The 12344-nt window shown below is 37.1% G+C and overlaps 1 protein-coding gene across 6 annotated transcripts in view; it reads right to left on the bottom strand.

The window, feature by feature from the left end:
* Positions 1-12344, bottom strand: part of SPAG9 (sperm associated antigen 9) — a 65240-nt gene that overhangs the window by 22176 nt on the left and 30720 nt on the right. For all 6 annotated transcript variants that reach the window (XM_075770902.1, XM_075770903.1, XM_075770904.1 and 3 more), the window contains 8 exons: positions 11285-11438; positions 7008-7218; positions 6394-6493; positions 5136-5257; positions 1947-2004; positions 1224-1376; positions 1085-1136; positions 524-654 (listed from right to left, as the gene is read on the bottom strand). In XM_075770902.1, coding sequence (XP_075627017.1) covers positions 524-654; positions 1085-1136; positions 1224-1376; positions 1947-2004; positions 5136-5257; positions 6394-6493; positions 7008-7218; positions 11285-11438 — 981 coding nt within the window. The remainder of the gene's footprint in view (positions 1-523; positions 655-1084; positions 1137-1223; positions 1377-1946; positions 2005-5135; positions 5258-6393; positions 6494-7007; positions 7219-11284; positions 11439-12344) is intronic.

Here is a 12344-nt window from a genome sequence, read left to right as displayed (position 1 = left end):
AGGACGCAAGCTAGACCAGATCACCATCTTTACTGCTTATATTTAACAAACGTTGCACAGTTTTAAAATTGCGTTTTTTCCTGAACAACTCAAGTCCTTACAAATGGATTATGCTCAATCTGAAGACTGTACATTATTCCTGTTTGGACATCTCAGCTGACAATTGGGCCCACTGCTTTAAGGTATGGGCACACACGGAGAGTAATTTTTCCTGCTCACCAAATTAATGTTATTTGCAATTACCAAACTTTTTAACCCTTCCAAAATACACACATTTCTTCAAGGGGTGCTTACTTCACATCACATGAAGTAACATATCTTCACTGATGTCTCAGCAAGAACCCATTTTCACGAGATGTTATACACACATAACTTTAACACAAGTTTATTTGTGTGCATGTGGGGAGACAAGCAGATGGGCAATTAAGGCCTCAAACTACTGACCAGATCACTCTGCAGCTAAAAATCAAAACCTTGTAAAATGCAAGGAGCCCTGTCAAAGATTTTTAAAAGAGCCTTTTACCTTATCATCTCAGTCCATCGGACAGCTTCCTGAAGCTCCATCAACCTCTCTTTATACTGATTTCTTTCCATCAGAACACGGGCCATTTCAACACGAGTAAAACGCTTCCGCTGAGCGGTGGGGACATCACTCTGAACACACAAAAAGGAAACATAGGACAAACAAAGGAGCACAGTAGGGCCTTGCAGAGTCAGCCTCTGCCTTCCAATAAGAGTCAGTTTAGGGCACAATTCCAGATTCCAAATCATTTGGGGCTTTGTATAACTAACTCGATTTTACCTTCCTCTCCTCCCATCCTTTGTATGTAGTATCATCTGAATAAAAACCCCACTTCTTCCAAAAGAATGTGATACACAATAATGGGCAGAGAGGAAAGAAAGAAAACTAGACGTGGTCTGTTTAAGTTTACTTGTACTCTTTAGATCTTCTATTTTTTTCCTATACACGGAGGAAGTTTACCACTACTTAAGCAGTAAAGTTTAGTAGCACTAACTCACGTGAACTTCTAAAGTCCCGCTGTGAATTATACATACAAAAACACACATACACACATACACCTACATCATCATCCTCTTTAGCTTTCTGTCTTGCTTCTTCTGCTTCTGCACGAGCTCTAAATACAAAATTAAAAATAGCTACATTAGATACCACAGTGGGTGGTTTGTTTTTTTCTTTTTCACAAACATGGAATTAAACTTACTTTCTCAGCTCTTCTTCCAGTTCCTTATTCTTCTCTTCAAGCTTTTGTTTTGCTTGTTTTACAGCCTCTAATTCACCTTGTAGTACGTCCTTCTCACAGGTCAATTCATCCACCTTTGCTATCAAATCATTCTTCACTACATTCAGTGCATTTCTACACAAACATTTAAAATACGCCATTACAAAGATGACTATGGTCTCATAGTTTAACTTCAGCCTGATTTTATTCTTGAATATTCTTTTCTTACATAGAACTGCTGTAAAAAGATAGAGCTTTCTAAATCAGGTTAAGCCCTCTCCCCCCCACCCCCAAATCTCAAATGCTCAAACACATTCACACCCCTGTATTAGAGAAAATACTGATAAATCAGAACAGTTTGCTTAGAGGTTGAATTCCTCAGCAGTACTCCAAAGTATTACCTTCTGCAGTTACAGCTGTATTTCTAACAGAAAAGGCAGGGAGTTGATCTCATTAGGACACAGCACTGCATTTCTTGTAGCCTTACAAGGATAAAAGCAGCTTTTGCTTCTTAGGTCCCTAATTTCTAGAAGAATACCAACTAAGCTATACATTTAGCCAACTATACCTACAGATTCAAAATACTTATACCAACACTACTCTGAACTAGAAGCACATTTGTACAATTTCAGCTTTCAGTATATGAAGATTTGAAGACATAAAATAGAGAAGGTCAGTGGGTTTTATATTCACATTCTCACTTACTTTGTCTCCAACAGCTGAGTGTTTTCCAAAATAAGGTTTTCAACCTCACGACCCATTCCTTTCCAAAGGAAACATATAGTTGAAATTAGCCCATGAAATGGATATTTTTACAAAACCTATGTTTAGCCATTGTCTAAAACCAGTTGACTTTTAAGTATGACAAACTTGTCAGAAAACCTGTGAGCTAGCTGAAGTTTCAGGACCTACCTTCTACAATTAGCTTTCCCCTCCACCTTCTTCCCAATCTGCCTTCAGTTAAAGCCTAAAGGCAAGCCTGGCTAACCATAGACTAGTTCTACCTTCGCCCAGTCTATAAATTTTGAAGAAGTTACATTACTACTAAGTCAAAAACCAAACATGGCATCACTGGGGAAGTATTAGTCCACAAAAAGTTAAGTTTAAAAACCTCAGCTGTTTTTTATACCATGTTAGATGCAAAGGTACATCAGTTATAGACACAAGACATGCTGAATTATAAAGCTCAAATTGCAAAAGCCCTGCAGATCTCCCCAGAGCAAACGATACCTTACCAAAGAAATTATGGTCTTTAAAGCCCATGCATTCCATGTAGAGCAAAAACAAGAACAAGAAACATTTCATGTAAGGTGTAGTATGAGTGAAGAGCAATAAAATATTTAGACTTATGAAGTAAGAGTGAATTAAAACAAAGCCACCACCAAAAATTTGAAGTGGAATGTGATGTGATTAGAAGCAGGATTTGTATGAAAGACAGATGTTAAAGAAGTTGTCACAACCATTTCTACTAGTTAGACCTCTTACAAAAATCAGTAACTTAATAAATAAAAGTCTATCTCATTTTCTGTGAAATAATTTAGATGCATAGTACTTGGAAGAAATGCTAAGCCATTCAGTAAGTGTTTAAAATTAATATACTACTATGGAAAACAGTGAACGTAACTCTTTATGTAACTACTTCAATGTTATTTACATTTCTGGAAATTAATTTCTCACCCTATTGTTTGCATGTCTAAAATAGTATGATTTGCAGATTTGTAAAAAGATAAAACTTTCAGGCAGAAAATAGTTGTCTTACATCTTGCATGGCAAAATAATTAGCACACTGCTATGGCAGAAGTTATGCTAATCCAAGATTAACACAACAAAGGAAACTGGTATCTTAGTGGTGGAGGCCTTTTAAAATACTTCATGAACACAATCTTCTAAGCAACTCTGGTAACAGGAGACTTAAAAAGATATTTGGATAACAATGAAAAAAGGTATCTAAAAATAGACATGCAAGTCAAAGCTCCCTCTTCAGGAATTTGTCTCTCTGGGTTTTGGATTAAAAGTAAATGACATGTAATAGTGAAGGAATTTAGATCAGGTATTGTTATTTTATCAATATCTAGAGAAATCCCCCCACACTACGGTCATCATGAGGTTTTATTCAAGTGACTATTGCTTTTTAAAAGTTTTCAATATTCACAGATAAAAGTACCTAGGATCACTTCCAACAGGTTTCAGATCCTTTATAATGCAAGAACGAAAACTAGAAAGCCAGAGTGCAAAGGCAAAAAAAAATGTTACCAAGCAGGGAAAAAAATGCAGAGAATGTATTTTATGAGAGCAGCAGCCAAGAACGCCTAACTGTAGAAGCAACAGATTTCAAAGAATTTTTTTAAAAAAAGAAGCATACACACCAGAATATTCCCCTGGGTATGCAGCCCAAGAGAAAACAGATTAGAGAATCCCAATTAACTACTTTTACAGAACTCCAAACTAAAGTTTAACGGTCATTTAGAACAGATCCAAATGCTTGAAAAACACTGACTACCCTGGATGCAGATGTGGCTTTTAAATAACAGAGTAATTTGGAGTATGGTTGCGCTCAAAATGAAATGGTGATTATATAGTAAAACTTCTAGACCAACACATTCTGCATAACAAATGCAGTTGTAACAACGTGTTTATTTTGCACACATCAGTGTTTACAGCCATAGTTCTATGGAAAATAGTAATGAAGTCAGTGACGAACTTTTGATATGTTATACTAAAAAGTATATTATTTTTGCCCATGGAAAGCAAAGCACCTATTATCACGAAGTCCTGACAGTAATTTGATTTCTTTAAACAATTTATCATGTAGATAAGGGATGGAAGTTGCTACACGTTAATACTTCTTCTCCAGTATCTATATTTTTTGCATGCAGAATGTGTCATTAGTTGTTCCTGTGAGAACAGAGTGCAAGAGTTTTGGACGAAGTATGTTCCGGCAGCGATGGGGTGGTTCTCACTGCTCAGGACTCAAAGCAGCAAAGAGTGACAACAAAGGAAACCCATCTCAAACTGGAGATAGGCCTATTACTCCCAGTGAGTAATACTTTGCAGAAATGTCACCTACTTGATGTAAAATAAGTTTCAGGTGGAACACTGAACAACCAGAAATCCAGATTGCACACACAACTGTTCTCAATAATACTGCTAACAATCTGTATTTCTGCCGGGTCAGACGACAGAAGCAAACTGATGATTTTCTGTATACAATGCATTCCTAAAACACACAGAAGTTGCATTTGCATTTTATACATTCCATAGTACCAGCTTTCATTATTTCAAAATGAGGCCTGAACATTGATATGTCCAAAAATATCTTGTTATAATATAAGGCACTCATTGTTCAGAGAAAGATCCTTCTTTTAATGACCTTTCTGCTCCTGCTCAACTCATATTCCCAGAACCTACGTTTTGTTCCGTCAGCACACAAACAGCAGCAAGCTGCTTAGGGAGAGGAGAAATGCGAGTTCCCCCTCCCCTTTTCATTACTGGTTTGATTCTCAAATGACCACCACTGCATTCTGCTGCAATTCTCTTACATGTTAAATTCCATAGAGAGGTGATAAAGCCAGGCCATTACAGATCGGGCACAATCTGAATTAAACTACCTAAAACTAGTTCAATATAAAAAAAATAAATCTTTGTGTCAGAGAACATAGAGGGAAAACTGAAATAGAGAATAGTGCAAGAAGTGCCCCAAAAGATTAAGGGTGATATTGTCATATTGAAAGAAAGAAAGAGCAAATACTTTCTCCTGGTTTTTGTATTCCTAATAAGCACCTTAGGATGATACTCAAAAGTTTTTAATGCAAATGAATCCTAACAATAAATCCAGCAAGGATAATTAAGTACTGCACTAACAAGGAAAATTCCTCTTTAAATAACCTTTCTTACCCAGTAAATCTGCACCTTCATCCACATCTCCAATTAGGCCAGAACCAGCAGATGACAGCTCTTCAAAGAGTGACTCTGTATTACGGTCAAATGCTTTGTTCTCTATGCCTTTGGTAGGAGTGCTATTGAAAGAATTAAAACAAGACATAGAAAAGCAGAAAGAAAACATTCCCACATTGAAGAAAGTTTTCTCCATGTTTTTACCAGCAGTTCATTTGTCACCCCCCCAAAAAACGCCAAATCCCAAAAAACAGAAGTAAAATTTTCAGAAGCATTCAGTTGGCTTACAGTCCTAGATTCTGTTTTCAAGTTCTACTTGAGCATCAAGATCCCAAATTTGAGGTCGCTATTGATATTGAGCTGATCAGTATTTTAATAAGTTAAAGCATATCAAGTTTTGGCATATAGAAATTCAGCCCTGTCAGGACTTAGCTCAAATGCCTGAAGAACAGACAGCTCAGCCAAACTGAAAGTCATTTAATACAGCAAGGGTACAAAAGAATCAAATCATCAGAAATCAAAATATTCCTCTGGCCAGAAAAGAGGCTCCTTTCACACAAAGATCTCGTGTCACTGATGTTCACTATACAAGGTATTTTTTTCCATCTCATCACAAGAATGAAACACACAGACATATAACATATTTGAAGGACTTATGGTGAGACCCTGAATTGTTCAGGGCTTACCTAAAAGCTCAGGCACTCCCCATGCTTTATTTTTTTAATGGGGCTTTACAGCTTTTGAAAGAAATGTTACCCTTCACAAGCAAAAGCCTGCAAGGAAGCAGACTCATGCAAAAGCATTCTGCCAACATTGGGATTCCACCATCAGAATCTGATAAAGAAATGCTATAACACTGGCACGGTCAGTCATAAGTCCAGATTTTCAAGACATAGGTGAAAACACAAGGTCCCAGCTTAGAAAGTGCTAGTTACCTTGAAATCCAGATCTAGGGAGAAAAGGCCTCTTGGTATAGACCTTTTGTTTGAAATATGGAAAGAATATTTAAGCATTCTTAAGTCTGCTGTAACATGAAGTCCCCTGAACGTTCATCAGTTGTAGCAACAGAACGAAGAACTGCTGTTGCACATAAAACCTCCCAAGGAATTTGGGGAAGTAAGGTCACAGGAGTAGAAGATTTATTATATAATGCATGATCTCGGTCTGGTAAAATTTCTAAACAAGTCATGAGTTCAAAACTGAAGTCTGGTACCTTCTAAAATTGTTCTTCCTACTCAAATCACAACACACAACCCACCTGGAACCCTTATATCCACTGAGATCTTTATCCATATCCAACTCTGGAGTTGACTCAATGATTGCCTGAACTTCAGATTTTTCTTCATTTTCATTTCCACCTAGGGAAAAAGCAAGTGGTACATCTCCATAAACAAAATCACTGCAACATATGACATTAACTACATGTAGTTCTTACTAATTAATCAACAACTCAGTAAACTTCTGTTCAAAGCATCATCAAGGCAATTCAATGAGAAGACCTATGGATTTTGATACTCTAGGGCAGACACCTGAATTTCTAAACAAGTCTCTCCTGAATTTAACTTAAGTAAGTCATCCAACAATAGTTATTCCCCACTACTTCTACTTCTCTAAGTAGATGGTCTTTCGTCTTGTGACTAGATGAGTGCCACTTCTTCTGTTTACAAGGAAGTGTCATAAATAACTCCGATTCTAGAAAAATAAGGACTAAATTAACTTATAAACAGACTTGTATCTCTTACCAATATTCTGTATTGCTAAAAATAATACATCAAAAAACATTTCTGATTTGTGGCACAATTAAAGAAATTTCATAACAGATTAAATACAAGCTCCGTAGTAAGCATATACTAAGAAGTTAAAGCAGCTCACCAGTAGACACATTTCTTGTCTCTTGAGCTACCTGTACTTCAATGTTCTTGCTTACGTCCAGCTTCTCATTCGGCATGTCTGTGCCCTTTGCAAGTCCTTCAACATCTTCCTTTTGAGGAGTTTCACCAGGCAGCACAGGTGCATCTGAAGCAGCTGTGGATGCTGGAGTAGTAGATTTTGAGCCTGCTTGGCTGACATCAGAGAGCTCATCCTAAAATTGAATGTTACCATTAAAAAAAATGAACACAAATAAAAGTATTATTAGAAGAGCTAGGCATATAAACTAAAGAACAAACACCTAAATTACTGTATTTTACTGAAGGATATGAAAATAAGCAGGAACGGAAAGAATACTTTAAGCCAGTACTGCCAAATTAATCTTTAGACTATAGCTATGGTTTCACTTCTATTAGGGAGGTTATAGCTACATAAAACATGCTCTTATTTTTAATACTAATCCTTGCTCTCAGTTGATAAAGTATAGTCACAACCTTTAGGATGCTTTTCTGTTAGGTCTTCAAAACAACAGGCAGCATTCCCCTATTAATAGTTCTAGCTGCACAATGAATTGCTGAATCTTCCCAAAGCTATTCTAAAAATTTTAACTGTTCAACATGTGCACAATATCTTAAAAAATCTTCTTACAAAGTAGACATCGAAGCACTGATGCAGACATGGATTCAACTGGTATAAAACCATAGTATTTGCATGTACTTTGCTCAGACTGTTTTTATGCACTTTCCAGTCTCAACTATAAGCCCTGGAAGACCTTGGAAATGAGACACTGAACTGCAGCAACTACTTGCCCGGTTAGATTTCAGATCAACTATGGAGCATCAGTAAATGAAGCTAATTCCTGGCAACACTTTACATTACAGAAACACTATATCAGGAACCACAAGTATGGCTATTAATCCAGCCTCTGGACTCCGGATTATGATCATTACCCAGACAAGGCTGCATCGGGCACTGTATTTGATGTAACTAGAGGCTACTATCTGATAATACTAATAACCCTTTTCTGGACAGCGTCTCCTTTCATTTATATTTCATTCCTCTTTCATGACCAGAGCCATACCAGCACCCAGACATCTTAACTATGACTTAAATAGAATGAAACAACAAACAAGGTATCACTGCAGATATGAAAACAAATCGGTCTGTTTAGGTCAGTATTTTCTAGCATGCAGTGTTACAGGAATCTCCTTGGGAAAAATCTAGATGAAACATTGAGGCTGGTATGTGCAAAATGAAGGCAGGATGGCAAGTTTTGATAAAAAGTTCTTTGAGGGTTTTGTTTGGGAAGCAGATGTGAAAGCATGTCTCCTAGGCAAGTCTGTGACATTTAAAGAGAATGTATCTGTTAGCTGAAGAAACCAAAACTTGTCAAGAATGAAGCAAGCTTAGATTTTGAGAGACATGAATTCACCATAGTGCTAGTACACCTTTTGGCAAAGGAAGTGAAACTGAATTTTAAGGTTATTTTAAAAAACCAAACAAGACAGACCTGCATATAGATACATAGTCTCTCATTTGTACTTAGTGTAAGATTATCAGTAATTGTAACTTCTAATTTTTTACTTTTGGAACTTTCTGGAAAGATAAGATTTTAATTCGTGGTGGCAGGAAAGAAAACACACATTTATCCAGATCAGCATAAATGTAAAGCCTGCATCTTATAGTGACATCCCCATGTGAATTTTGCAAGCACTAGAAAGAAAATTCAGCACTTTCAAGACCTGCCTATGAATTACTTCCAGTTTTCATCATTTTTTAGTAAATCCAAAAATAATCAATTTTTAATATTTGATAGTCTGACAAAATTATTCAAAAATACAGTCAACTAACACACACCCCTAAAGGAATAAAACATATACACTTACCCACAGTTATACAAGGCAAAACCCACATACGAAAGTGTTATATGAGATACGTTACGGCCATTAAAGAAAAAAAACTACACAATTGACCCAATTGTCTTTTGAATTGGTGAAGTTCAGCCGCTGGATAACAATTCATACTTCAGCAAGCAGAAACAGAAGGAAGGAAATGGTAGCCCTTACAGAGGGAGTCCAGAGTTCACACAAACAAGGAATAAAACCCCAGAGTTGTTGGCTCTGTTCAAACATTTCTACATCTTTGTATTCCAAAAGCATCCACTAACTGATGCAGCACAGACTGATCACTGACTTTCACACACAAAGCTCAAGAAAAACAACTTGATAGCACCAGAGAAAACAGTGAAGAGAATTGTCCTTTCCTTAAAGGAATTTTAAATAATACCATCTATTTTATATTTCTGACTTTACTGTATTTTTTTAGCTGTTGGAAACTATATTGATTAAGCTATCATGAATGTTTGTTCTAGAGCTCATGAAAATGAAATGGAATTCCATTCAGTGACAATGAATTACTCTCAAATTAATTAATTTAATTAAAGAATTAATCTCAAAGCCTAAGCATTTGAAAGTCAGTGCTGGGTTGACTTCACAAATTTGACTTTTTATGGCAATGCTGCCAAAAGACTTTTCCTGAAAAAAGAAAAATTAGTTTCAAAATTAGATAATTAAATCTGAAGAAGTAGCAGCGCATCTGCAACACTTTGCAGGAATAAGCAGAAGAGAATGAATGGTACATAATTCTATGTTGTCATACAATGACACCCCGCAATGGCACTACAGGATACCCCATCTTTTTAGTCTGGGTTTCTCCTTGACACCTCCTCTTTGTGATACTTTTAGAGGAAACACTGACCATTAATGAAATGCTCATGCACGAATGGAAAAGAGATGCCTGAAAGCAACAGAACCTTGTTTGTGCCTTGTACTTGATGTTTAAAGTATTTACAGGAAATAAAAGCACTAAAGAAAAATGTTTCAAATTCTGGTTATGACTTCAATATATCATGTAATTCAACATGTTCACTTCAGAAATACTTTACATCCACAGCTAAAAAGCAAAGACGCTGCCTTGGACCTAAGGAACTTATTTTGACTAACTAGGTTTGAAAAATTACAGTCTATGCTGTTTTGTAAATTCTCTTTTAGCAGCACATTATTTTTAGAAGAACTATACCAAAAAACCTACTTTGACAATATATAGTAATTAGTACAATTTTCTGAGGAGACAGGATGGGATCAGAGACCTCCCTTTACATCTCATCTCCACTTACTCTTAGTCATACCTTTAAGTTGCATTTCAGTCAGCTCTCCTAAAGTCTGTCAAATTATTGATGTTAATTGACAAAGGAGAAAGGTAATAGGACAAATTTAAGGTCCAAAACCAGTCCTAGCCAAGAGTTTAAGTGACAAATTTTTAGATCCAAAGTCCTGTTGTTGCTTTGATATGTTTATAATTAACCATTACTTACACTTCCCATTATCTCCATATTACCTCTAGGCAAAAAAACCCCCAAGCCTGGGTTCCAATTATTTCTGGACAGCTTTTGAATTCTTATCAGTTGGATATTCCCCTGTTAGGCATTAAGTTCACTTAGGAGGCCATTCCTCTCAGCTGTATGCCTTTCAGAAATAACAGTACATCCAGTCTTCCAAAAAACCTCCTCATCATAAAGATACAGGGAGGCTTTACACATTCTGGAGTTCTTCACCCTGCAGATCCCTCCTCTTACTGTGCTGTTAGTGCACCCTCATCCTGACTGCCAGATTCATCGCACTCCAACACCACACCCCCATTTTTCCAATTCTGCAGCTTGTTCTACGCCACCCTCTCACTGTTGGAACACAGAACAATTGCAGGAATTATAGCCAAGCTACATGTAAGGGAAATCATAATCACAGGCTAATTTAGGAAAGTTAGGTCATTCTCAACTCTGCAGTATACCTACGCTATACGCCTGATAGTAGGCAGAGGCTGCAGTAAGAGTATTGCCTGTGTAGTAAGCAAAGCTTTCCTTCTAAAAGGATATTAAACCAGCAGACCTGTTTACACTGTCTAGTTACATATCCAGTGCGTAAAGAACAAGTGACTGACCTTTGGAAAGGGTCCTTAGTCAGAAAGGAAAAACCCACTTCTGTGAGCAAGAGAAGAACTAGCCTGTATTACCGCTCGTTCAGAAAACGCAACCCAAACTCCATTTCTTCCAGTAAATAAGTTCCCTTAAAGCTCATTTGAGAAAGCAACATACTTGGCTTACACAAAGATGATTTAGAGGTTTCCCTCCTCCCCTTCAATATGGTTTTTCTCCCCATTAAGGATCTACAACCTGTTTATGGGAGTTTCTCCTAACACACCAGGCAGCTGAGCCGAGTGCTCACCTTTAGGCTTGTGTGGGACCGTGGCTGGCTTAGCTCGTGGAATTTCCAGTGCTCTGACCCAGGCGTTTCCCCCGCTTCTCTCTGAGTTTCAGGCGTGAGTAGCGCATCTCCTGGAGGTAATGGGAAGATGCCCAGTGATATCGGACGCTCCTTTCTGTTGGAAAGAGAGACGGGTTTCATCAGCCATTTCAGATGTCACACAATTTATTTTCCTCTATGCCTCTGAAATCAGCAGGAAAGTGGTAAAATTATAGGCTCAAACATTCCTACACTATGCTCTATTAAATATACAATGTAGCACACACAGTTTGTATTACAGCACATAATTCCTCATTTCACATTATTTAATTGCAAATAGTCTATTTCATGGCTTTAGGCAGCAGTTATTGATTGCACCAAAGCTAATCTATAGTAAACAAGTTTTACACAAATGGAACAAACAGGAGCAGCATGATGAAAATGTCTCCTTATTACATTTTAAATTTCAGTTTTCAGCAACCACTCTCAAAAATACCTTTTTTTTTTTTTTGCAAGATACAGTACCACATAACTTCCACAACAGCCAACAGCTAAATCATTAACTGAAGCATTTGGGAAAGTTATAAACAAATCAGCTTAAAGTCCAACTCTTCTCAAAATTTATGGTATTTTTTCTTCTGAAGATCACAGGAATTACACATATTCGTGTAACTGAAAAAACCTGGGTCAAGGAATTACCGATGTTAAAACTAGCCCAGCCAAAAACTGCATAGTCTTAACCAAGATCATTTCACTCTACTTCACCCTAAATCTGCACAAAAGCTTGTGCCAGTAAGGCAAATGACTTCATCCCAACTCTTCACCATCTCTGCTGTCTTTATCACTTCTCTATGGCAAACAATGTTTGGAAATTCCAAAGATTCACATTAAAAAAAAAAATCCTCGAGTCAATCTTGCTGTCAGTAATGTGATCGGTGAACAAAAAGACCAATTCTTCCTGCTAGCAAGAGACAAAAACATTGTGCAGAATGCAACTCATAGGATGCTACAGCCAGCCCTGAAAAGGAAAAATATCAGCCAG

This window comes from Balearica regulorum, chromosome 18, assembly GCF_011004875.1.
Source record: "Balearica regulorum gibbericeps isolate bBalReg1 chromosome 18, bBalReg1.pri, whole genome shotgun sequence".
NCBI classification, from domain to species: domain Eukaryota; kingdom Metazoa; phylum Chordata; class Aves; order Gruiformes; family Gruidae; genus Balearica; species Balearica regulorum.
Note: the sequence above shows the minus strand (reverse complement) of the source record. Positions and strands in the feature narration are given on the sequence as shown.